The sequence below is a fragment of the Apaloderma vittatum genome, unplaced genomic scaffold, assembly GCF_000703405.1.
Source record: "Apaloderma vittatum isolate BGI_N311 unplaced genomic scaffold, ASM70340v1 scaffold20189, whole genome shotgun sequence".
NCBI lineage: Eukaryota > Metazoa > Chordata > Aves > Trogoniformes > Trogonidae > Apaloderma > Apaloderma vittatum.
In genome coordinates this window covers 49,361-76,752 of record NW_009733872.1, presented here as the reverse complement: position 1 = coordinate 76,752, position 27,392 = coordinate 49,361, and the positions used below count along the sequence as shown (strand labels likewise).

General features: G+C 37.9%; 1 protein-coding gene across 1 annotated transcript; it reads left to right on the top strand.

Annotated features, from left to right (window-relative positions):
• On the top strand, positions 1-24,322 carry SNX7 (sorting nexin 7). The gene is made up of 8 exons (XM_009876066.1): positions 1-179; positions 2,953-3,063; positions 3,493-3,657; positions 4,632-4,833; positions 6,142-6,341; positions 9,704-9,790; positions 15,744-15,896; positions 23,925-24,322. Exons 1-8 carry the CDS (start codon positions 36-38, stop codon positions 24,003-24,005), a joined length of 1,143 nt encoding a protein of 380 aa, XP_009874368.1. The 5' UTR covers positions 1-35; the 3' UTR covers positions 24,006-24,322.
• Positions 24,323-27,392: the final 3,070 nt, after the last annotated feature.

Here is a 27,392-nt window from a genome sequence, read left to right as displayed (position 1 = left end):
CATCACTGGCTGAGGTAAACTCATTCAGTCCTTCCATGCCAATATCCCCCTCATCAATGATAAACCAGTATAAATTTGAAGATGAACCAGAATTAAGAGATCTCTTCATTACAGTCGATGATCCTGAAAGCCACATTACAGCCATTGAAACGTTCATTACATACAGAGTAGTCACAAAGGTAAGCAGCTGCTTGTCAGAATTTAGGGCTGGGCTGGCCACTAAACCCTGGCAGACACTCTGTGTGATCCCCTCACCACCCTCCCAGGGGAGGATAACAGGGGAGCAAGGGGAAGAGACTTTGAGGTTGGAAAAAAAACTTGAACCAGTTTAATAAAAAAAGAGAGTAATACTAACAGTAACAATGAAGATGTCAAACTATATGGAGATATATACAAGCATGCAACTGGGGATATGGGATAATATGTTAATCTGAGACCCACACCTTCCAGATGACAACAAAGTCCCAAGCAAGAAAGAAAAAAAGTCCCGGCCAGGGTTCGGCAGTAGACAGGAGCACCCAACCCCAGAGTCCAGATGGAAAAAACCAACCAAACAAAAAGCAAACCAGAAAAGGAGCTCTGCCACTCCCACCCAGGAGGGAAAGACAACCTGTTCCACCAAGCAGTGCTCCTCCATAGTGTGAAAGCAGGAGGCAGGAACATGAGCAGCACAAGAGGAGATGATGAAAAGCCAACAGCTATCATAGAATCATAGAATGGCCTAGGCTGGAAGGGACCTTAGAGATCATCTAGTCCAACCTCCCTGTCATGGGCAGGGACACCACCTCTCAACTAGAGCATGCAGCACATGGGGACCGAGCGGGAATTGAACCCGCGACCTCGGTGTTGGTCCTTGTTGCTAGCACCGAGCTCGAACCACAGAGCTAACCAGCCCCCCAGTCCTAGCAGCCCAGCAGCACCAAAAGCCCCAAGGTTCTTCTTAGAGGCCCTTACATACTGAGCACATGGGAAGGAACACTGTGATCGGTCCATTTGGGTCACCTGGCCCATCCCCTCCTCCCCACAGGCACAGCTGCCCGCCTCACACCCTGTGGCTGCCTCTCCCTGTGCCAGGAGCCCCAGAGAACTTTTATCCTGGGGCTCTCAAACCAGGACACTGCTCATGGCTATAACGGCTTCCACTGATAACAGTAACTTCCAGTCTTCTTGCATACCGTTCTCTGAGATTACTAAATTTAAATCATAGCCTGATTTTGCTATGAGTTACAGACTACTAAAACTGTAAGGAACTGTGCAGTAGATTCTGGAAAAAAAAAATCCATATCGGTGTACACACAGGTGCTTAGGATTTTTATGCGGAGAACATAGCTAACAATCCTTCAACAGCCAAATCAGTTCTGTACAAGAATAACATTTTCTACTCTGATCTTCAGCAGTTTTATGAAACAGCAGGAGGACTGATTCATGTCAAAGACCCTATATTAGCTCAAGTATTCATGACTGCTGGGTGACTTCCAGGCTAGCAGTCTTTTGTCGTACATAAATATTGCCCACTGCAAAGACTTTAAGTTCCTTTTTTTTTTTTGTAATCACAGCATCCACTTTCACATGGACACTTGTTTCCCATTTACAGTTGCATATGATTTCTGGGGAAACTGCTACAATTCTCCAATGAAAAAGTAACATTAGGAAACAACTAAGTGTATCTTTAGCTGTCCTGAATACAAATTATTTACTGGAAATAAGGAAGAAAGTCAGCCTTGTGAGACTAGCCAGCTCTTCTCAGAATACCAGCAAATACTCTGCAGTTTGAGAATTGCAGTGTTAATTTATTTTACTCTGAGTTCTTTTTAAGAGATTAATTTAAACTCAAACTTTCAAATGGGAATTATTCATCCTTAAATAAGAGAAGATATCAATTCCTCATAAAATATTTAAAGAGTAGGAAGGCAACTATCTTCGTTAGGTTGCTAGCAATAATTTTCACTTTATGCATGTTTTTGTAGATGAGAGAACATTTTTTCTTCAGGCAAGTATGGAAGGGCTGTAAGGTGGATTGCTTTTGCTTTTTTATCTATTCTATCCTTTCTTATCATATTTAATTTGAAGTGCTGGTTGCTGATGATAAAGTAATAGCATTCCTCCCACGTACCTTGAAAAACTTTTATTCAACCCTCAAAAATGTTTAGATTACAAAAGCATGTTTTGAGGTTTTTAGAATTTACTTGCATTGCATTATAAATCTCTGCAACAATGAATGCTAAACAGGACGCATTACTTTAATGAAAAAATGGGCTCTTTGTGGCTTGATTCTAGAAGATAGAGCAGTGATAAAATAAATCTCATGGTCTGACAATTTTGTAAAACTGTAATAAGCATTTTTTTTCCCAGGCATTAAAGGTTTGTTGGCAAGTTCTTATAAAAGGCTACAAAACTGGAACCGATGATGGAATGCAGAATCCATTAAGCAGTGCAGGAAGTGTTACTGCTATGATATGCTGAAGTTTTCGTGTTTTGAATGTGAGGATTGTTGCCCAGTGTCAGCAGGTTCCAAGGCATATGTCAGCTCTGTGGGGTTTTTATCAGAATGCTGAGAAATGGACTTTCCTCACTCGTCGATTACTAATCACTTTAAAAGAAGCTCCTCGAAAGTAACTAATGTAACTGTGATTGCTGAAAGGAAAATGCCACATTAAAATAATGATGGAAACACTGTGGTAGGCTAATTATTATAAGTCACTCTGTTTGCAGTTTAGTGCTTGCTTTTTTTTCAAAACAGAACTTTAATTTCTTGCTAAAATGGGATTTGCTTTGTCTCTTCAAGTAGTTGATCATTGCACTTAAAAGCAAGCAATCAAAACAGGCAAAATAAAATCATGTATGCATTCCATTCAAGTACTCAGTTTTCTCCAAATTCTAAAACTATTTTGTTATTTCTTTCTGGTATTCTAACATGAGCCTGTTTGTTTTTTTTCTGCCTCTGATTGTCAGACATCTCGTGGTGAATTTGACTCCAGTGAATATGAAGTTCGAAGGCGTTATCAGGATTTCCTTTGGTTGAAGACCAAACTTGAAGAAGCACATCCGACACTGATTATTCCTGTTTGTTTGCTAAAACTTTATTTATTTTTATTTGTTTATAAGATAGCTCTAGTTTTATACAGACATGTTTGAGGTCTTTCTTCTATCTCTGAAGTCTCACAAACGTTAAACCAATCTATTTTCAATAGCTTTATATGTATATGAAAATTGAAAATTCCATAAAGGTGTTTCTTAGGTTTGTAATTGTGCTATTTGCAATAATTTGCACTAATCTATGTCCTTCTTTCTTAGTTGTACTTGTATTCTTCTCCCCTGTGTGCTGCCAGAGCCATATTATACCACTGTTCAATATGATAACTTTGTAACTGTTAGGTTTTTTGCATGCTGGATTTTACAAGGTATACCTGTGTTTTATAGTAAGTAGAAGAACTATACTAGTACCCCTGATATCTTGCAAACTAAACAATATTTTGCTTCTTTTTTCCTTAGCCATTGCCTGAAAAATTCATAATGAAAGGAATGGTGGAGCGATTTAGTGATGAATTCATTGAGACTCGAAGAAAAGCTTTACATAAATTTTTGAATCGTATTGCTGATCATCCAACTTTAACTTTTAATGAAGACTTCAAAATTTTTCTTACTGCGCAGGCCTGGGTAAAATGACTATATTTTTATTTACAGTTATGGGAAACTACATCTTGTGTTAGGAGAGTCTCCCTAGTTCAGTATTTAATAGTGTCCTCCCATGGCTTGTTACAGACGTGTCAGAAGGCAGCAGAGGATTTATGGAATATTAATACCCCGAGATAACCTTTCCTCCTGTGCTTTTGGTAATTGTGCATGTGGCCATAGGTACTGCTGTACCTTCCAAAGCAGTTTTTGTTGCTGCATTTTGGATTTTTGTGGCAAATTCACAATATTTCACCTCTGCAAGTTTTTTGGTATATATAGAAGCTTCCAAAATCATATGAGAAGTAGTATTTAAAATTAGATATTGTTTTGACATGGCACTGTCTTCTTTATCAGCTTTTTAAAAAAAAGTTATACTAGTCTCATAGAAGAAACATATAGCTTTTGAATTTCTTGTATTTTTGCAAGATGTGTCCAGCTGAAAACTGGAGTTCTGTACTCAGAAAAGCCTGCCTCAGAACTTGAGCGAAGCTTATTCTAGCAACATACAAAAGAGTTACCAAAAAAAACAAGATGGATTAATTCTTCCAGTAGGAATGTTGTTTGCTCTTCTCAGTGGCTTATTTCTGCAATTATTACTTCTCCTTTCCTGTTCAAAAGGCTAAACTGCGAACTAGCTAACTTACCCTAAGGAATGAAAGGTTAAAGGTTCTCTGCCATCTTTAATCATTCTTGCGAGAGCGTGTACACAGCACACAGGCCTGTGTTTGCCTGGAAAGGCTTAGCTAATAAATGCACATGACAGTACAGATCTGACATTGGTCTAATAATCTAAAAGTAAGATTTTTTTACACACACAAAGACTTATGTCTGTGGTGGTGTTTTTTTGTTTGTTTGTTTGTTTTGTTTTACTTTTTAAAAAAGCTTTACAGTATGCATTATTTTCAGACAATTTTAAAAAAGTACTTGGAAGTAAACACAGCCTGTTCTCTCTTTAGGAACTCTCCTCGCACAAGAAGCAGGGTCCTGGTTTGCTGAGCCGGATGGGACAGACTGTCAGAGCTGTAGCATCCTCAGTAAGAGGAGGAGTTAAAAATCGTCCTGAAATGTTTACAGAAATGAATGATTACATGGAAACATTTAGTCAGAAAATAAACGTGCTAGACAAAATAGCTCATAGAATTTACAAGGAAGAAAGGGGTAAGTAGAAAACAAGTATCAGTTTTATTGATATAAGAAACTGGTGTATTGGAAAAGTAAATTAGTTTTCACAGTTAAAGGCAAAATACTCTTTCCAACAAGCAGGGGAAGACAGAGATTCATATTTATATTGTGCTTTTCGGAATGGTCATTGTTTTGGCAGACCTTCAGGTTACTTTGAATAACTTGTTAATAGGAAGAGTTTTAACATGTAATTGAATGACTTGATAAGGAACTTAAAAAGATGAAAATGTAGCAGGTACGGCTATCTTTTCACTTGTGCTTTTTGGTAAGCTGCATGAGCTTTGCTTTATACTTTCAGTGGAATTTAAATAGTCACAGTTTTCTTTGCTGTCTCGTACTGACATAACGCTGTCTAGATTCCAGATCTCTAAACATCTCTTTTTTGTTCCACTCTGCACTTTTTTTTCTGTGTTGACCAAGTAGATTTTATTTTTTTTAATTAGCTTTACTCTTGGCCATAATTTCTGTCATGGGAAACTGCCTGTTAAGAGTTTTCATAAGAAGGATAACTTAACTGGATTTTTTTTTCTCCTAAAGTAACAGCAGTTTGCACACCTACTTGGAATGCTAAATTACAGACTTTCTAAGATTGACCTGATCTCAGACTGGGCCTATTTAGTAGAATACTCACTGGTCAGCATTTGAGGGATTTTTATGTAATATAATTTGAAGAGCTGGGCTGTGTTCTTCAAGAGCCTTTGTGCTTTATTGTGCAGTACCCAATCTTGCTGTGTCCTCACTGAATTGGAGCGGTCTTATAAAAGAGAAATACATATTGGTGGAAAGATTTCCTTTTTTATATCATTCATTTCAGTGGAAATACCTGGTTGAGGTCCATAGGTTCAAGGCATCAGTACCAAAATTTTTCTTAGAAAAATCTTATGATTTTTGACATGCTCCTAAAGGCTGTAGGTTATATCTTCTTTGTAGATTTTTCCAAATAGTGCTCGGCAGAAGTATGAAGACAATATGAAGTAATTTGGGTCATTGTCATTGGGTGATCTGAAAACAACTCTTTAGGTTTACCTGAGTACATGTGTCCCTTTGAAATGACTGTGGTATTTTTGCAGATAGATTTCTAGGAACTACATAACGCCAATACATTAATTGTTAAGTTTATTCATAAGCAATGAATTGCATTTTACTTATCTTGGTCATGTGAACAAAGTTAAACAATAGCCTCAGCCTCTTGCTGTGTTGACAGTAAACATGAGGTTTCAATTAGTATTGCTTAGACATCTATTAATGAACAAAAGAGTAATATGCATATATGTTCCTGTTAAGAGTATTTTAATGAAATGAAGGAATATGGCCCCATCCACACACTCTGGTCAGCATCGGACGCGGATATAGCAGACTCCTTAAAAGGCGTTGCTAGCTGCATCGACAAGTGTTGCAAGGCTACGGAGAAGCGAATGGCAGGGCTCTCGGAAAACCTGCTGCCAATTTTACATGAGTACGTTCTCTACAGTGAAATTCTGATGGTAAGGTTACCTTAAGGATTGCTTATTGCTGTATATAAAACTTGGCTTAGTCCAGGGACAGACTCTAGAAGAGAATTTCTAACTGATGAAAAAGATTTTGCCGTCCCTCTATTTGCTGTTGTTATTAAGCGTGCACAGTGCAGGAGAGCTGCCCGTTAGCAGGGAATCCTGTTGGTCCTGTTTCCCTTGCTAATCAGGCAATGGACGCTGCTTCCAGATGAGAAGAGGTGGATAGTTTTGCATGGCAGGCAGCCCTTGCGCGCTGTGCTGAAGCATGTCTGGCTTTGCCGTATTCAGAGAGCTCTGCATTGTATCAGGGAGGTGGGAACACAGAAAGGTTTGGGGAACAGCAGCTGAGAAAGACCTCCTCTGACACCGCTGAAATGTGAACTGATCAAGTAACAGATTGTGTGGGGGAAAAGGAGTGGAGACGTTTTTCCCTTTCTAGGAGATGTTCCTAAACTGTTTTCGTTTTCCAGAACAGCAGGGAACTTCCAGTCCCTGTGCCATTATATACGCATGTGTTAGTCTTTGCAATAAGCTGATACTCTCAGTTCCCTTTATGTATGTAGTTTTCTTACACTTAGAGAGAATGTAAAATCTTGACTACAAAGTTGATAAACTTAGTGCTGATGGATAATCAACATAATTAAGTAACTGAATTCAGCATGTCTGCAGCCTCCAGAAAGCAGAAAATGTGTACAAACTCCTCTTTGTTTAGGTTTTCAGCAATGCAAACTCGAGTGCCTGTTCTTGCCTTGCTGCTGCTGCAGCCCAGCTCCTACTGCAGCACTTTCCAAGTAGAGGCTGTGTTACAGGCCATGGGTAGAGCAAGACTCAAGTTAACTGAGCCTTTACTGGCACTGTGCATGCTAATTTCTGAGCAGGGCTTAAGCTACTAAGAGGTTAAAAATTACTGCTGCAATGACTCCTGTTTTTACAACAAGCTTCACTGAAGAGGGGCGATACACAATGTCCTGTAGCTCACAGGTCTCATTATTTACATGTACGTGCAGGTAGATGGGGGTAGGTACTGTTTGGCTGAAAGGTCGGAAGAGATTACCGTCCTAACAATTGAAGGTCTTGTTCCTCTCCCCCATTTCCAAACTTATTTTTCAGAATTTCTGTTACCGATGAGTGATCCTAGTCTTCATGCTATTGAAGAGATGCTGCCTGCCCATTGTCTTCTCGTTGGCAGCCTGGCTCACCCTTCCTCAGGTGTTCTCTTTTTTCCAGAGCCCAGAGAGGTGTCTTCAGGCAACTGTTAAACAGTTGGCCACTGCATTCTTTTTCCGCTTGCAGTATTCTTGATGCAACACTTGCAGCACAGCGTTAGGCTGCCATGAGGTCCTGTCCAGAGGAAAATCGTCCTCCTTTAGCTCATTCCTGTCCTACAACTGCTCCTTCCTTTTATTCTCCGTGCAGTTTTATTTTTCCTACAGCTTACTTTCCTCTCAGAGTTTGGAGAGGGTACTACTAATGCCCCTAAAAATACAATAAGGGAAGTCATACACTGGTAAACACCTGCTTTCAGAGGTGTGTTTAACCCCTCATCACAGTGACCTTTGTGCTGTGCAGCCAAGGTCATGTGCAAATGTGCAGAAGAAGGTGGGGTCAAAACAAGCCAATCCTTGTATTTTCCAGTCTTGGGAGTTCAGCCTTAAACTGGGGAAAGAGATGAACTCATAGCAAAAATATTTACAGCTGGACTGGCGCCTTCCTGAGCCACAGGACAAAGTTGGCGAGTGCAGAGCACTGCTGTGCCTCAGGGTACAAACTGCAGCTATGTGGGCTTTGTGTTGCCGTATCATTAAAAAATTGTAAAAAAAATTGTAAAAAAAAATGTAAAAGCGTAATAATACATTTTAAAAACACAGTCCATCAGTTTGTCATTAGAAGTCAGCACTTGTCTATAGTTGTAGCTCATTAATATTAAATTTTTGTCTTGTAATTTAAGGAGTATTTGTGATGAAAGTTACCAAATAGTAATTAAAACAGTTTTAAGAGAGGCAAATTAAATAATAAAAAAGAGAAAGCATTGGTAATATGAGGGAAAGCTGTTCCAGGCATACTCGTTTTGTTTCCATGCCTACAGCTAAACATTTTCTGTATTTATCTAACCAAAAGATATTCTGACCTATTGAATAATAGATTTATAAGCATTAGTATGTATTGCTAGTCTATGACTCAGAATTGTCCAAAGTCAGGTTTACCATTTTTTTCTAGTGAGTACCTGTTCAAAAAGAAATATTGAAAAATTATTTGAAAATTAACCTCCTAAATTATTCTATTGTGTTTGATAAAGTGACAAGATTTCAAAGAGAACTCAGTCAGATCAGACAGCTAGAGCAGGTAGAGCTGCTTGTGCCCTGTGCTGTTTCAACATGCCCTGTGCTAGAAGTGAATACTGAAAATCTCTTTAGTATATGCAGAAGAAGCAATAAAACCAGTTGTGGCAAAGTAATGTAAAAGAAGGTTTTGAGATTTGTATTTGTGTATGTCCTGCTTCTGATTTTTTTTTTAAAAAAAAGGATTAAAACCTTGCAACGTTTCTGTGAGATAAGAACACCTGAGTGTGCTTTTACAGGTGAGAAAACTAAGGCAAAGAAAAATTTATAAGGCTTTGTTAAGGTCACAGAGCAAATGAGCATCAGAAATGAAAACTTAATCTGTAATATCATTCTTGTTTTGTGGCCTAACAAGTCAAGTTCTTTCCCCTTTCTAATCATTTTTAGTCATTATGCTAAAAATCCAATACCTGACAGTTTTAAAGGCGGTAATAATTACATATGCTGAAATAAGCACATATATCAATATTAGAACATCTGTCATTTTTATGATAATTTTATCTGATATTTCTGAACTACGTTTGGCACTTACAGAATAATATTGAAGATTAAAGTCACAATTTCAGTAATGCCCGGTATACCATTTATAGTCATTTATTCTACTACTTTATGTAACTTACACTCGAAGAAGATACTTTTTTCATGAGATTTGACAAATTTCATTTTGCTGTTTTCAAATATGAATATATAGTAAGTTGAGGTGATACTAAGTAAACTACTGTTGCAGTTTTTCTCATAGAACTAGCAATGATACTGTGTATGGCAGATCCTTGCAGCATTGATCTTGGATTTACTAACATTCTTGAAAAGCATTTAAGATAAAATACAGATATTGAAAAATAAGTCTTCATGATTTTAAGAATTTTTCTGAGGCAAGTACATGTATCATGTCAAAATTATTAAATGGCATCACCTGGTGATCTTGCTTAATTTGTTAAATGAATTGTTTGATGGTTTTCTGAATAGATGGGTTAAAATCTGGTGTAGTTTACTCTTTTTTTTTCCTATATTAAGGGTGTTTTGAAAAGAAGAGACCAAATTCAAAGTGAGCTGGACTCCAGAGTTGATGCTTTAGCCAATAAAAAGACAGAAAAGGATCTGGTGAGTATGTATGGAAATCCTCCAGGCTTTATGCTAACTGCAAAAGGCGATCCGCAGAAGAAAGTGTGTCCCCTGAAGCCTTGCTTGGTGACTGGATGGTGCCTCTCTAATTCTCATATTGTTCTGGAGAGGTTTGCTCTTTGCAGCTTTGCTTGCCTGACAAAGGCAATCACGAGAAAGATGGAAAACTTCAGCAAACAAGCTGCTGCAGCAAAGGACTGGTAATAGTGGGCGACCACTGTGTTTTGTCAACACAGACTGTACTGCAGCTTATTTTTAGCATTTCTGTTTACTTCCAGGCTAGGAGTTAAAAGAAATCAAGACTTGCCGCAGTGCTCTTGTAGCTGCTGCTCCATTGATGTAGAAGAGAGGGAGAGGAGGTGGTGAGGATGAGCAAAGCTGTTCATCAAACTTATTTAAGATAAAAAGTTCAGGATTCTGTTGTTCAGGTTTCTGTCTTACCTAGTTGGGCGTAGGGATATTTTTTACTTCCACTATGACACCTTCATTGAATCTAGTGAAATCAGACTTTAACTGGTAGCCCATGGGGCTACCATCAGCAAGACGCAGTGGGACAATTAAAAGGAGCTTCTGGGATGGATATTGGCATTTTTTAAACTTTTGATTGTTTAACTCTCCAGCCTAAATAATGTCCTTTTATCACAGCATTAACACAACGTTTTATGCAATACAAATAAGACATAAAAGCAACAAAGTAATAATAACTTTTTAGTACATCAAAGAAGAAGGTACTTGACATTTCAGCTACTTTTTATTAGGGTTGTTGTAATTAGTTTTCATGTAAAGATGAGCTATTTAGACGGGTTTTGGCACTTGAAATGCATATTTTTATTCGATTTCTTGTCACTGAGCTGAATAAATAAGAACGTATTGCCACTGTCTGATACCTGCAATGGCTACAGTATATTTTCTAACAGTTTCCCTGTATGTAGTGCAGTGGGACAGTAAGTACACACCTCTGGGTTTATTTTTTCCTGAAGTAGAAATTGCTTTTACTTATATCTTCTATTGTCCTCTCATTTCACTGCCTTTGTGTTTTCTAATCTGTTCGTGTTTCTTTACTTCCTATGCTGCTTCTCCTGTCCTTTGTCTTTAGTTTATGTATAAAGTTTGAAGCTCTTCTAAAATGCATGGAGGATGGTAAGTTGGAGAAGGACGCTAAGCTGGGAGATGGGGTGGCGATGGCAGGCCTCGTCCTCCGCTGCCCACAGGCCACTGCATTCCCATCCCGCCTTGTCAGGGCACGGCCAGACCCCCTGCCAGCTCCTCCCATAGCCCACCCATGTCCCCAGCGCCCTGTGCCGAGGGTGCCCCGCCTGCCGGCAGCAGGCATTAGCTGCACCGCGTGTAAAAGCACAGCGTTTATTAAAAATGATCCTTAAGGGTCCGTTCCTATATGAGATACTCTACAATTTGAAGAATTTATTCTGACAGAAAGGAGTGTTATACATCATTGTGTAAGTTGTTTGTATGCAGCCTGTTATATCAACCTGTTAATGTTGCATCCCTTTTAATCAGGGGATTAAAACCTGTTAATGTTGCATCCCTTTTAATCATTTGTTGGCAACCTGCTAAAAACATTTGCATTTGCACAGGACAGTTCAGCAATGAATTCCAATTTCATACAGCTTCTTTAGCAGCTAGTCCTATTGCCGTCCACTGTAGGGAAGGGAACATTGCCTGGCAGGATGAGGTCTCTTCAGAAAGTATTTCTTTTATCATCTGATGGAGTCCTCAGACAAGCTGCATGTCTCTTTTCCTGAACTGTTAGAGAAAAAAAGGAATATTTTTCCTTTAGCATAGTATTGATCACACCATGTTGATTTGATATTGACTGGTTTACTCCATAATGAGTTGTTTGTACTTGCTTTCAGTAAAATTTTGATACCAGTTTGCACAACCTGGTCTTTTTTTCACTGTTTCTGTGTTTCCAAAACTGAGTTCACAGTTTTGGTAAAAGCCTTTAAAACAGTCTTTCCCAGGTGCTCAGATCTTCACTTGTATCTTTCCAACCCCTCTATTTCTTACTCATTTTAAAAACTTGTGTTTCTGAGAGCCTGATTCTCCTTGCAGTCTCATGAGAGCAGTAAAACAGATGTCTGTTACTCTAATCTAATCATAAAATACTGTGTTCTCTAATTGAGTGGCAGCTGTATCCTGAAGACTTTTTGTTAATTAGAAGTTGAAGGCTTTTTCTATTAACAATCATTTGGCCACAGAAAAGAGTATACTTCTATTTTTAACCATTCAAGTAACTTAATCAGTTTTTTACTATGCTTTAATTTTTATCATGCGTTGAAATATTTAATGACAGTCCTAACTAGACTGATTTCAGAATAAAAGGTGCTCATAACACAGATACTCTTATTGGAATTGGTGTCAAACACTTGGGCTTGGTTGTATTTGCACATTTGTATTCCTAAACAGAAATCATGTAGCTTCTAATGATCTCATAGATGTCAGATTGAACTTGTCAGTGCAATCTAGTAGCCAGCAATTCTGCTGACAATGAGTGGCATGAACTCTAATCTCATTTGAAGTTCATTTCCACCATAGATAAGGAATCTTAGACTGTCATTAGAGCTGATAAAAGGCTGTGAGAACTTTAGCATTGGTCACGGCAAACATTAAATGATGTAACAAACAGGAGGTTATGCAGTGGGAGAATGCAAAATATCCCCAAGGTCAGTGCAGCTGAAAGAGGCTGGAACTGCAAATTAAATCTTGCAAGATGTCAGGCTCATTGGCTGGAAAACAATGTTTTCTTGAGCTGTGCTCTACCACCAGGCTTTTAGAAAGCTGCTTGTGGTGCTGCTAAAAAGCTGAAACCTTGTCTCTCACCCCAAAATTTAGTCCACGAAGAAGGCAGTTGTTCAGGGTATGGAAGGTTTGAAGACTGTGATTTTTGGATGCAGGCTCTGACAGAGGTATTTGGAAAGACTTTGATGTCTTCCTGCTTATCTAGACCTTTCCTTCCTCCAGAGCTCTGGCTGTAAAGATGTTGGGAGGCTGTGGCTCCATCACTCCCATGCTCTGTTTGGAAGGCATACACAGCAATGCAAGTGCATCCCTCTGGGAGTTTTTAACAGTTTTGGTACTGCCACTAGTGCTAGTAGTGATTCTGACAAAAGGTTGGTATAATGTGCCCTGACAGAACCAGATAAGCATTAAATGCTAACTTAAGGATTCTAGTATTCAGGCTTGAATCTGTGTAGTAAAGAGAAGAAATGCTGAATCTATCACATTCTGAATATATCTTATGTTTTGACTCCAGGCTAAAAAGTTAGTGTCACCAAGCTGTAGGATTAATTCATGTAGCAGATAGAAAATCATGCTATTTTGCATAGTGAGATAGTGTAAAATGCTGTGTCACTTACCAGGTAGTCTGGCTATTTGGCCAAGTCCCTTTGGCTACAGGTCACACTGTTCACGCCTGGTAGTGCTCTGCCCCAGCAGTGTCTGGCTCCCACAGTCCAACGTGTGATTGCACGCTGCTGTCCTGCTCTGGGCATCACTGACATCAGATTTAATGTATCACACTAGCTGCCTCAGTGAGATCAGTATAAGAAAATTGATTCAGAATCATAATTTGCAGGAATAAATTGTAATATTTTACACCTTGTAAAAGAGGAACACCCTAGGGAGACATTTTTGTTGAGACCAAGCCATTCTTCTTTGATTTCTCCTCTCATGGTCGCTGAAGAGTGTGGCATTTATGTTTCTTTTCAGTTGTGAAAACGTAGATCTTAAACCTCTCTACTTGAGATGACGAAGGGTGGCATAATGCTGTCTTTGGACCTTAAGTCCAACCCTTGCCTTGGTACAACACACAGTTTCTTCTGAGCTTTAGAGGGTGATGTTTAAACCACGTATCCAGGCAGGGATGTAGAACAGAGTCTGCCTGTCCACATCATGTTGTGACTACACCACGGAAGAGATTCGTAGTTCCTAGAAAAGGCAAGTCAAAAACAAACTGTAAAATAAATGGCTTAAAGAGATGAAGAATGAGATAAGGGGAAGCTGCTGCAATCAGGACTTCTAAGTCAGAGAATGTGTAGCCTGGCTGATTCCTATATAGGGATTTTTTTCTTGCAAAAGAAGAAAATGGATTCAACTGCTTGTTCTACTCTAATTCATCCAAAAATATTCAGCATTTTCTGTGTTCTGTGTGCATTCATTTTTGGTATTTGAAGGAAAGGCAGTTAGCTTGGGACATGCCAAAGGTACCAAATCCAGCTGCCTGCAATTCCTTTAAAGGTAATTTCACCATATTTAAACTTTGGATTAACCTTTTCTTAATGAATACAATGTTGGTAGTTGAAATTACCCTTGTCTATAGTTTGATTACTGGTCTGGCTAGATAACTGAACTTGGGCTTTTCAGTAAAGTAAAAATAATATTTTCCATTTTGTTCTTGATTAGTAACCAGTATTTCATTCATCTTGAAATGTGATAAGGAAAATCAGTGTAGAAATCGAGTCTTAACTAAAAATATTTATTCATCTATGCATCATGAAATGTGGAGAAAATCCATTGGGATGGAATTTTCAGTTTTACTAGCTTATGATTTTTTGGCTACTTTAAGAGCAGAAGGATTCTAGTATGTCAAACTGAACTGGAACCTGTGGTTTGTGAATTAACCACTGGGCTCAGGTTCTGTGACCGTTTCAGGCAGTGCTGCTTAGTTCGTGTCTGACGGTGGCAGCACTGCAGCTGTTGCACTGGAGCACTGTCCTCCCCGCATGGTTCAAGCTAGGGCTGTGCACCAAGACTTTCCACATCCTGCTCTGAATTTTGACATTTCTGCATTCTGCCGATAGTGTAAGCATTCCTTGAAAAGCCTGGAATCCTGAAGTTCATATCAATGAAAGCACAAGCTCTGCAGAGAGCACAAGGAGCTATCCACCTTTACAGGGGTATTGTCTGCAGAAAAAACAATTTGACTGACAGCAGAATACAAGGAAGAAGAGGAAGGTCTATTGGAGATGAGTTTCAATGGAAACAATACAAGGAGATTAACTTTTCCTGCCTGATGTTCCTTATTGGTGGTGTTTCTGCCAGACCTCCCTCCTGCTGTGGACAGACACTGCGCACCCTCAGCAGATGAATTTGCACTGTAGCTGCAGAAGATGTACCTCATTCTGTGACTGGGTGCCAGACAGAACTGACACAGCTGATTAGTAAATGATAATAGGTAACAAAATCATTGAGAGGACTAGAAGACTCATTAGAGAGAGGGCGTCTGTCCACTTATTCATTCCCATTAGCTGAAAAGTCACTTTGTGCATCTACAGTAATTAGCAGCAAATAATGTCTGTAGAGTAGCCCTCAAGGCTTGTGATCCTGGATCTCTATAAGACTTTCTTCTCTTCCTTGGTTTAATTTCTTTCCCTGCTTCTGTACTTGTCTCTCTCATATGGTCACACAGAGCTTAGTTCCACGAGTAAAGACGCCATGCTGACAGGCAAGAAATCAGAAAGTTTTTACTTGTGATTTCTGCCATCTTCTCCCCATTCTGGTTTCTCCTGAGGTTATCAAAGGTTTTATCGGGATTTTCTCAGTTTTTCTGGGCAAATCGAATTTGTATAGTTGATTCTGCTTCAGTAAAGCCCTCTATATTTTCCTTTTTAGATGCATTACTGTCAGGTGCTAGTGAAGAGGTGCCAGAGCCTGTAACTTTTCAGTTAATAAAAATATCTGCAGCAACACTTTAATATTGGTCTAGGACTTTTGTTACTATTGTTTCAGAAATTTACTGAGTTATTCGTTAAGAATAAAACTCAAACTGATCCCTGGGGAATGATTTTCTGTCCTAAGAAAAATACCAACCTTGGTTCTGCAGTTCTGTTTCTCTGCACTACAATCACTTCATTTCAATCACTTTTGAAATGGTGACTTTACTAATATTTTTATGTTTACAATTCATATTTAGTTCTCGGAAGAGATTGGGAAACTTGAAGACAAAGTCGAATGTGCCAATAATGCTCTGAAAGCAGACTGGGACAGGTGGAAGCAAAACATGCAATGTGATATGAGATCAACATTCACTAATGTGGCTGCGAATAATCTCTGTTACTATGAAGAGGTAAAACACTTTCTCACAGCAATGTTATTTTTTTTCACTCATTATTTCAATAGAGAAGTCCATGGGTTGTCTGTAATGAGTAGGTTTTGCATTTTAATTCAAGCCTCACAATCAGTTTTTCTGGGAAGAAGGAGGCAGTTACCTTGAATTTGACATCTTTCAAGCAAAATGTATTTGTGCCCAAGTGCTTGATCCTGAGTTCATCATCGACAGAGGGCACTCTTGTTTTACTAACCACAACAAATTGGAACATATTTTTCGGTTAAACGTCAGCTGTTATATTTCAGTTTGGAAACCTTTTGCTGTAACTGCGTGAAGAAGCCCTCTGGAAAGCTCAAACTTGTGTAAATGATCTTATATGAGGAAAACATTTAAATGTGATTCCATTTCAAACAGCACATTCAGGCAGTCCTCCTTGTTTCTCTGAGGAAATAATCAAGAGTTTACAAAGACAAAGAAGAGGAATACAACTTTGAAATGTCAATATGGCAAGCAGTATAAATGCTGCAAGTGTATACAGTTAATAAATTGATTTTTCATATAATAAAAACTTGTTAAGAAAGAAAGAAAAGTTGTTGAAATTAGATTTTTATTTTCAACTCAAATGCCATGGCTAATATTCTTGGTAAGAATTCCCTTTTACAAGAGTATATACTAAGAATATATACTAAGAAAGAGAATTTGAAAACATATTACAAAGTATGTTAGCCATTCTGTGAACTTTCTTCATGGGAAACACATTGTTGATTGAAATGCACATTTTGAAAACAACCCAGATATCTTGATTTTTCCCAAGAATTTCTTACATTGGGGAAAAAAAAGGATTACACTAAGCCATCATAAATGAGTAATTTTTGCAGCTATATGTTGAGATCTGTAACCTCCAGTCCTGTATTTTGAACTTTTTATAGATTGCCTGTTAGCCAATGAGAGTGTCCTAGTTTTACGCATCATTTTGTTAAAACATAATTGAAAAGACAGAGCTCTTGATCATCATCTAATTAATTAACATACAGTCTGTGAGATGCATGGACATTGACAATCTGTTGTTACATATTAAGATCAAAATATTTTCTGAAATCAAGCAGCAAGATTTTGGCATCCTCTCACATTTTCTTCAGCTATTGATGATCTCTGACTTCTACATCAGCAAAATGTATGTTAAAATGATGCTAAATATATCAGAATATTTTGTTAATGAATGATTAGCTGAATTAAAACACAAAAATAGTTCTTTGGTTCCTTCCTGTCTAGAAATGCTTTTTGCGGAATTAGAATTTTAATTCAGAACACCAGAATTCACACTGTACATAAAATTACTATCATCAAGTCACAACTGCAGAAAATGGTTCAGCTCTCTCATAACTGCCAGTGGTTCTTAAATAGCCTCTGAAATACTGGACAAATTGGTTTATACTGAGACATTATTCTTTGGTGGTGCTTTTTGTGAATATTGAAATCTGCATAAAATGTTCTTTCTGTTACATCCTGGTAGATCTAGATTTTAGAGAAAAACACCTTATCTTACTGCAGCAGCTGCAAAAATAGAAAATATTGTGCTAACTCGATCACTCTCTGTTTGCAAGATGAAGGCTGACCAGTTTTTTTCTGTTTTATCAGAAAATCGTTATCTTAATCATGACATTCAAGAGATTTTGATAAAATTAATATTCAGATTTGAGACCTGTGGTTAAAGATGATGGTTAATTATTGGAGAAGTGATTACTGTCAGAAGCCCTTACATTACCAACTACAGGTGTGGAATGCACTCCTGAAAAGAGCAGGAAAAGAAGCCCTGGCACCTGCTTTCAGTGTTTGGAAGTGAAACTTTAGAGACAGAATCTCAGAAACCCGACAATCGGAAAATGATTTTCAAGCTTTCAGTAGAAAACAAAATCCTACCTTAAAGATATTAGTGTGCGTCTCACTCATTAAACTCATGCACAAATAAAACAGAGTGCCTGTCACAGTGTTTTTCTCTTACTCAGTCATTACTTGTACCATTAACGTTCTCCCACATGTCCAAAGCTAAATTACTCATTTGTCCTTTCGATGCACCATTTGATGCGTACTAAGCCTTTTTGTGCCGTAGCATCCCTCATCTTATTTCTTGCCTTTTTTTTATCCCAAGGCATGTCCTGTGCATGCTCCCAGGCACCATGGATGCCATGGATAGGATTCAGTTATGCAGCTCTTCTGTCCATCTCCTATGAAGAATCATCTCCTGCTTTCTAAGTTGGTCACTGCCTCCTTCTCCTCCTTCCCACAGCTTTCCCTCCACCCCTAGTTGAACTCCTGCTCTTGCCTCTCCCTTAGCAGTGTCCTATTCCGTTCCCTATGGCAGCATTTCCTTATGCTTCTCATTATTCCCGAGTCTTGCTGACTTAATTTCTGAGACAGATATCATGTTTTCTGGTGGCTTTTGCAGTAGAGGCTCCAGCCCTTCAAGACTCTATAAAACTAAAGCCAGTGTTATCATATACAACATAGCAGTGTGTCCAAGTACACTGGCATGTCTAAGATGTTATTTCCTCTTTGTCACAGCATGGGGAGAGAGTATGATCTTATATATTTGTTTGGATTTTCCCTCTGGTTGTAGTTGCCTAAGGATTCTGCTGTCAACTTGCAAGTATCACTCAGCTAGTGTAAAAGAGTATGTCTCCCTTAAGCTAAATTAATGTTCATGTTACACGACTTGCTACTTTAAAGTGTTTACCTGTAATTACATTTCTCAAGATATAGTAATTCAAAACAAGTAGAGGTACTTCTGTAGCCTTCCAGTTTATTGACTATCTACTTTTAATGCACTTCAATAAGAACTATTCCTTTGTTTCTACAGCTGTGGAATCACCAGTCTCTTTGTGTCTCAATAGTGTGGTAACAAAGCCTCTAATTAAAGCCCAGTGTTGCAAATTTCCAGGGTGCTTCTATACAGGTCTATGAGAAAGAAGGCTTTCTTGTGATAATGTACAAGCTATGTTATAATACATTTAAATATAATGTCATTTAGTAGCCAAGAATTACCATGACTGACCAAATATTTTGTATTCCTGTAGCTGATAGGAGTTCATAGAGTCCTCTACTTCCTTTTCTTTGCTTCTGGAAAAGAGCTGAATTCATGCTTAAGTCTCTCTGTATTCCACAGAGGCTTAAAGCCAGTGACATGCAGTATTAATAACAACTGTAAGTGCATTGCTAAAATATGGAGGGTTTTCTGAAACAATATGAAAACATTTTAATTTTTAAAAATTCAGAATTTTATTCCTGTTTCTGAAGTAAATGGCATTGATTTGTTTGCCTTACAGAGAAAAGTTCTTGAATGAAGCATGTGTTAACACCACGCCATTTATTTTATTCCTTTTCCCTCTTGCCTGAAATAGCACAGCTGGGTCCTGACAAGGCATTTGCCAAACAGGTGAAATCACAAACTGTCCTCAGGGTGGAGCTTACAGCTGAGAAAGCTGATTGACACCAGGAAGATTTTCATTAAGTTAGGCCTAGATATTCTGCAGAGCCCTAAAGAAGCAGCATTACTAAAACAGAGCAAGACACAATGTTATCGGAGGTGGTGGTGGTGCTGTTATTACTTAGCTGGCCTGTCTGAAGTGTTTCTGGTACAAGTTAGCAAAACCAAACCAGGCAATGTTGAACTCTGGCTTCAAAGAGCAGCAGCACTTAAATGTTTACTAAATTTTTTCCTTTTGTTTTTCTCATGTATTTACAATAGTCCCTAGGAAATTTACAGCATCAAAGAAAAAGAAACATTTTAATTTTTCTCAGCAAAGAACTTTCCTAACCTGTTCTGTTCAGAAAAAAACCCACCAGAATAAGGGGCTACATTTTGCAGCCTGATTCAAAGCCTAGTTAGACGTAATAAATCCAGCAAATATACCAGAGTTTGGTTATCCACTGCTCATGAGGCTCTCTAGTCAATGCAGGAAGACTATTTTGTTGTTTTTTTCATGATGTAGGATGATATTTAATTAGTTTTGTCACTGAAAGAACATGAGATTTTTTGTGCACGGATGAGACTTTGTTTTTAAACGTATCCTCTAATTTTATTTTTCTTATGTCAAACTAATCCGTTTTGCAGCTTAATCTGATAAAAAGCAAGTTACCTTTGATATAGTGCAATTTTTGTTAGTATTGACATAGCTTACTCTTTTCTAAAGAATATAAATAATTTCCTGATTTTCATAACTATTTCAAGCATAATTTAGTTTATTTCTGTGACCTACATTGTTGTACAGGAATAAATTGATCCGAAAGATTCATTAGGGCAAAACAATAGTCCTTCCCCATTACAACAACTTCCCTCTAACTCCAAAGCCCTTAGGTACCTCTCTATCTACTACAAGCTCTAGAAAAATAGATGAGATTTGTTGTTTGCCCTAGAGGCCCCTGTAGTGATGCGTTTAACTAGTCATTTGGTCACGTAGCAAAAAGCTGCTCATGCATGTTGATCACAACCTACCTTAGCAATGCCTGGGAATTTAGCCAACAAACTTCATGTGATTTTCAAAAGCTCCACATGGCTGAGCCAGTTTGTCTCTGTGCATGTCGCTTCCATGCCAGGATCCATCTCTGAACCTTCATTTAACTACAAAAATGTGTTTTAAATATTTTTAGGAACACATTTTTAAATAGTGGGATTCACTGTTTCTGTGTGCACTGGTTTTTGTTTCCTTGCACCCAGAAACTATGAAAATATTTTTTGTCTCTCTGTCAGAGACACACAAGACTTCATTTTCAGATTCTACTCCAGAAAATGCCATCATAAATGATATTTTTAAGATATCGACCATGGAAAATAGGGAACTGGAACAGAACACACATGGCATGTGACACACTGCTTCTGTTATCGTAGCTACTACACATTCTATTTTTATATCTCCTTCTTAGTTAGATATGCAATTGTACTATATGAAACCCTTCTGCTGTTTTTTTCTAAAAATTATGTTGCAGAATAGATGACTGATCTGCAGTACTAATGGGAATATTTTAGGTAAAGTAGCCTTATTTAAGCTCTTGCTATTTCATTTTGTATATTTGGGCATTTTTTTATGTCTTCTGCCGGGCTTTTACAAGTAATTAGATAATGAATTTCAATCCTATGCATGCACATTTAATTTCCTGGATTTGGTGTTTCTTTTTTTCCCTTTCTGTCTTCATTGTGAAAGCTGGCTGATCCTCTGTTTAGATCTCTGTTTTCAACTTCCCAGGAGAATGAAGTAAAATCATTCTGTAATAATGTTGAAGTGTAGATCACTAACGAAATGTCGTTTATGTAGTTCATGCTTCACAATATATAAAGCTTGAGCCTAAGGCACAGAGACCTAGTTTTGTTTTGGTATGGTTAATTATAAAATTTGTCAGCTGTAGCAGCACTGTGATGTCTGACAGTGAAATGAGCCACCATTGCTCTTACATTTTGGAAAATGTGTTCTGGTTATATAAACAAGGATAAATTAAAAACTGAATAACTTGTGTAAATAAAAAAAAAATGCTTCGCATCTTTGTCTGGAAAGACTTCAGTAGGTTGTATCTGTCTGGTTAAGCAATATATTGTTACTGCATTTTAGCACATGCTGTTTGGTTCAATGTTGCAAAGATAACAGAAAGCAATTTTTAATGTTCCAGACAGTGCTGATATACGTATTTTAATTCACATTACTGAAATTACAGAATGGCAAAACATGGAGTATACATGATATAAATTATACTGTGGTTGAAAAAAAAATAAATCAGTAATTGCTGACAAAAGACCCACACCTAGAAAAAGCCTTACCACTGTCCCGTTTGGTGACCCAGGCTGGGCTTCAGCAAACAGAAATCTGAGTCCAAGCACCACAGTGAAGACACATTGCTAGCAGCTGCCTCAATGACATTTTAAAACCAAGATGCCACCTTCCAGCTCAAGCATCTCAGATAAACTCATCTGCCACAGTGCCACATGAAGTAGGGGAGAATCTAATGATCAAACCTTAAAGGCTTTATGGAAAAGGTCAAAGAGACCTTTTAGTTCAGAAGTCAGTTTACAACACTTGGAGATCACTTTGTGCTAGCACTCTTTTCACTGTTTCACCCTGATTTTGTATTTGCTGTTTCAAAACAACATTTCCCCCAAAAGTCAATGAAGAAAACAGATTTCCACATGAATCTTCTCCTGTTACACCTCTCTTCTCACAGTAATTCAAACATTAGGTGTGCTCTGAACAGGAGCATAATATTGTGGTTGTGTGCAAAAGCAGCTGGTTGGGGATTTTGTCTGAAATATCAGAAAATAAAGATTTGGGAAGTAGATTCATGGTTTCCATAGTCTAGAGGACAATAAATGAAAAACAGGAACAGTCTCTAATATGCCTGATACCAACCAAAAACATTTGCAGAAATAATTTTCCTGCATACTTTTTTGTGTGATTTCTTAGGTCAGTCAGCTATTTTAAACTCTCTCATTATCTTGCAGATCCATATCATCGACTTTTTTATGTCTTCAGAGTCTTAATCACTGCTGACTTTTGTTTGCTTTTTTTTTGTTACTTTTGTCATGTGTAATTCTATGGCTGTCCCTGGTTCTGCATCCTTGTGTTATCACGGATTCCCCCAACTCTGTTCATCCTGTGTGTCTTCTTCATTTTGAGCTTCTACTTTAACATAATTCGTGACTATCACATCCTCCCACTCATCTGCTTGCACACAGATATGCAGTAATACCAGGACCTAGGCTCTTTAATGTAATACGATTAAATCTACATATTTAATGGAAGAGTTTGGAAGTCATTCACTAGAAATGTCTAATAAGACCGAGTTAGGTGGCTGTAAGTTCAAGCAGCATGAATGCTAGCTTATTTTCCAAGACTTCTAAGCAATGACAGATGGATGCTAGATACTCCATTGTAGCTGGGCATAGCAAATGACCATGCCTTGAATAGCTTATGGCAAAAGCTTTCACTCAGGAAATGATGCTGTTTTCAGAGCATGGATTTAATTCAAAGTTCAGACAAGTGGATTATGCTGTTCATGTTTTAATATAAAAGAAGATATTTTATGAGAAATTCCAGAAGACTTTTTTATTGTGAATATTGCAGGTTCTTCATGAAAAAAAAGTGTACAGTAAGTAGTATATAAGCTGCATTGTCCAGACCAATAGGTATGAGTGTATAAGTCAAAATTTTAATCCATTTCCATTTCAAGGTGTGTTTTTTCAGTAGCATCGAAACAATAAAATTACTGCATGAACTTGCCTGTCCTGTTCTAATGACAGACCAGTAGAAAGCTGGTACTTTGGATAACAAGCATCATCACACCACGGGTGACTCTCAGCACTAATCTATGATTTATAATGGTTTGCCAAGCTGCCAACATTTCTTTAAGCCAAACTGAATCAAAGTAATTTTGGGATTTTTTTTTTTTTCATTTTACTGCCTCCAGTCTTGTTGCTTCAAATAAAAAAAAAATTTTTGTACAATTATAAATGCATTTTTCCATGAGGAGAGAAATGCACTTCTTGTAAGGATGTCAGTCTCCCTACTCTGCTACCCTCTGCCTTTGTGGTCCCATTTCTTTCCCACTAGATTCTCCACGTGATTAGAAAAAAAAGTTTTAATTTAACTTGGAAAGAAAATTGGGTATACTATAAGAATCCACAGAGATTACAAGGAAATTGTGCCTGACAGTGTGCTTTCTATTTGGAAGAGATCTTTGCCTGTAACTATAGGGAGAGATTAAAGAGGAGCATAATTAATGTTAGCATCTTCCATGCTAACACATATGATTACGATGCTCACACTGTGCTTGTCATTATGTAAAAGTGACCTTTACAGCTCACTCAGCATGTTGGCTAACATTTTGCATATCACTGAGCTGGCTAGGAGACTGTATTTTGCTCTTAACATAGTCCCACAAAAGCAGCTTGTGACAATGTGTATATATTCTGCTTTTTTTTTTCCTTCTTTTGCTCCTTGGCTACCAGTCTTACAGAAATCTATCTGCTATATTCATATGTATCTGTGTTGGTTTTTTTTAAAGTGCCTTGCTACATGGGAGTCCTTCCTAGCATCTCAAACAGTGGATGTTCATGTGGAAGAAGATTCTGAAGAGAGGCCTTGAGTAATACCTCTGCTCAACATCTGCCTTTTCCACGCAGTCCTCCCAACCAAAGAAATGCTTTATATGAGATCACATACATTATTAAATTTAACTGTTAAAAATCAGTGAAATGCAGGAAACCAGCATATTGAAAACTCAGGTATTCTAGTCCTGAAATACATTTTGGAACACACTATATATTGCTTTATATTGCTTAGCTGTGATTTTACATATTTTTATGTGTTTGCATACAATTGTTTTCATAAATAGTGCATAATTTGGATATAAAGTATTTTAAATATGTAAAAATAGCTACATTTTAATAAAAAGTTTAATAAGGAAAGCTTTTCTTCATTCTGTATCCTAGTTTTTAGGAAGTATTTTGGTATTTTAGCATGCTTGTTATATTCTTTTTGTTGAGTGATTTCCTGTACTTGTAAAATTACCTAGTGCAGTCTTCAAGGAGCTCTTAGTGCTAGTCACCCGAGGGCAACGTGGTATGGAAAGATGCTGAACATGTTCTATGAGATTAATGCTGCTTTAAACTACTGTTAATTCAGTTTTCAGTATTTACATGTCTATTAAACATTTTCAATTTGACATTTTTTAAAAGGATAAAAAAAACCAAAAACAGTTTATGGAACAGACTATTTCTACACCCATAGAGTGTTAGTCGCAGCACTGATCCTGCCAACACAAGAGCTTCCACGTGGAGTTTGCAGGGTCAAACATTTTACTCCCATAGCTGACCCTCCTGTAATCCGTAACTTCCTTCCTCTTTGGTTAGCAAGTGAAGAGAAAGGGATAAGAAAGGAAAAGAGTTTTGCATTAAAATCATTAGCTGATTGGCTCATGAATATGCATTAAAGAATTCCAGTCATTGAATTCTTCCACCCAAAAAGTAATTTCTGCAGTTGTTCTCCCTAGTACTCATGGTTTGAACAAGCCTAAATCTGAATATGGAAAGAATGAGGTGCAGGAATCGACAGCCTGAGCATGGCTGTGGCCTTGCAGAACAGCAAGTCACACAGGAACGTGTCCAGGCAGGGTTTGAATGTCTCCAGAGAAGGAGACTCCACAACCTCCCTGGGCAGCCTGTGCCAGGGCTCTGTCACCCTCACAGTGAAAAAGTTTCTCCTAATATTTTTGTGGAACCTCCTATCTCCAGCTTGTACCCATCACCCCTTGTCCTGTCACTGGAAGTCACTGAGAAGAGCCTGGCTCCATCCTCCTGACACTCATCCTTGACATATTTATAAACATGAATGAGGTCACCCCTCAGGAGTGGAGGAGGCACAGAAGAACAACATGGCTGGATTACACTCTTTTCCCATTGTATCCTTCCTACTGATTTTTTTTTAACATCAGAGCTCCTATCAATGTGCTTAATAGCACTTAATGCCTTTCCCTGCACTTTATTTTCTTTTTCCATCTGAACTTTTTATATTTACCATACTGAATATCAAAGGATTCCACAATTTAATTTGCAGAAAAAAATCAATTCATTTTATGATTTGCTAAACCAGCTGCCCAATAATTTCAGGTAATGCCCTCAGCCTCTTAAATGGTGAGAAGTCATGACAATTGTTTCCTATTTGTCTTCCCTGTGCCACTCAAGAATTTACAGACATTCAGTGTGTCTTCCAAGCACTGTTATCTTTTCCCAGAGGAAAAGCTGTAGCTTTATATCATCTTGTAGAAAAGGCATTTCACATCTGTGCTCATTGTTAATGCTTTTCTCCATATTTTCTAGTTCTGCTGCAACCAGTATTCAAAATGCAAGCACACCAGAAATGTACATGTTGCTATAATTATGCTTTGATTTTTTCATCATTCCTTCCTACTAATTGCTAATTTATTTTTTAAAGTACCACTGAGTGCTGAGCTGCCATTCCATAGAACTGTCCACTAACATTAAGAGCTATTCTGAAGGTTACTAAATAATGTAATTTCCATCAGTGTGTATATATAGGAGAATTGGCTTTTCCCCAGTGGGCATTAATTTGCATTCATTAATACTCAATTTTGCCTGCTGTTTTTAGCTCCTACTCTCTCAGTAGTGTGTGGTCCTATAAACAGGATTCCAGCAAGACACACAGCAGTAACGCTCTGAATATCAGATAAGTGAAAGTTCAAGAAATTGAGCTTGAACAGGCTTACCTGGAAGGATACAAATGTTTAACCAAAAATAAGACACAGTGCCTCTGATTTAGGTTTCTATAAGAAATTGTCTGTTTAGCTGAGATGGGGCATGCATTGCGTGCACTGATTTTATCTGTATGTTCTGCTGAAGCAAAAAGCTGCTCTCTGAGGCATTTGGAAATCTGTGGGCATCTGTGATAAAAGTGTGGGCTGCAATTCATTAGGTTCATGATTTAATTTATTTTCCTATTTAGCTAGGCCACAACTTGCAAGGGGACACTTTAGTATAGAGGGTTTCTTGTGACCACATTTTCTGATTTTCTAATAGCACTATCATCATGCGAAACCAAGGTCTATTGTTAAAGTACAATCAAACGTCGTCCTTTTTGTGTCATGCAGATACTTCAGAAACTTAAAATTTTAGAAAGCCTATTGTGTATTTAGACTTATTTCCAAAGATTTTTGTTTTACAGAGTCTCACCTTCCTTAGGCTAATGCTTTAAAGTGCTTAAACTATTAGATTACTCAAAACCAATCTGCCTAGTCCTACTGGATTTTTTTTCTGCTGTTTTCACATAGCTTTGTACAGCTCGATAGAGCCCAACCACTTTAAAGGATTTCTGAAGTGGCAGAAGTCTGACTAGGAATTCAACTTTCAGCTGCTTACAGCTGAGAGCTTGTGTCTGGAGACCCTCAACTTCCTCCTGCAGATTTGCAGACTGAAATTAATTAAACACTCAAAAAGAAAATCTAATCTTCAGGAAAAGGAACCAGTGTAAAAATGGTGTGATGTTTTATCGTATCTGTCTGCATAGAGCATGAAACAACAGCTCTGAGTGGTGGAAAGTTTCCCATCCAGTTCTGTGTGGGTTTTGTTCTCAAGTTTATGTGAGATTTCTTTAAAAACAACATCAGTGTTTTATTGTAAAATAGAAAATTCAAACTGCACCTGCAGTTTCCTAGCTAGATAATCACTGCCTGTAGAATACAGAGCTGCCACAGTTTATCACCTTCCTTGGGCAGCCAGAGCGTGTTTTCTTGGCCCAACAACTCCATTTTTTGCAGTGACTCCCTTTCTGCCCAGCATCAGATGGGACCATTGGCAGATAGTCACGAGTTACTGGTCAAATGCTTCTGAAGTACCCATTAAAGCATTCTTAATTTATGTACAGGTATTTGGAAAGCACAAATCAAATAAATATTTAAAAGAAAGAAAAGAGGCTTCCTTTTGCTCAGAGTCCACTGCACAAACCCCAGCTCCTGGCT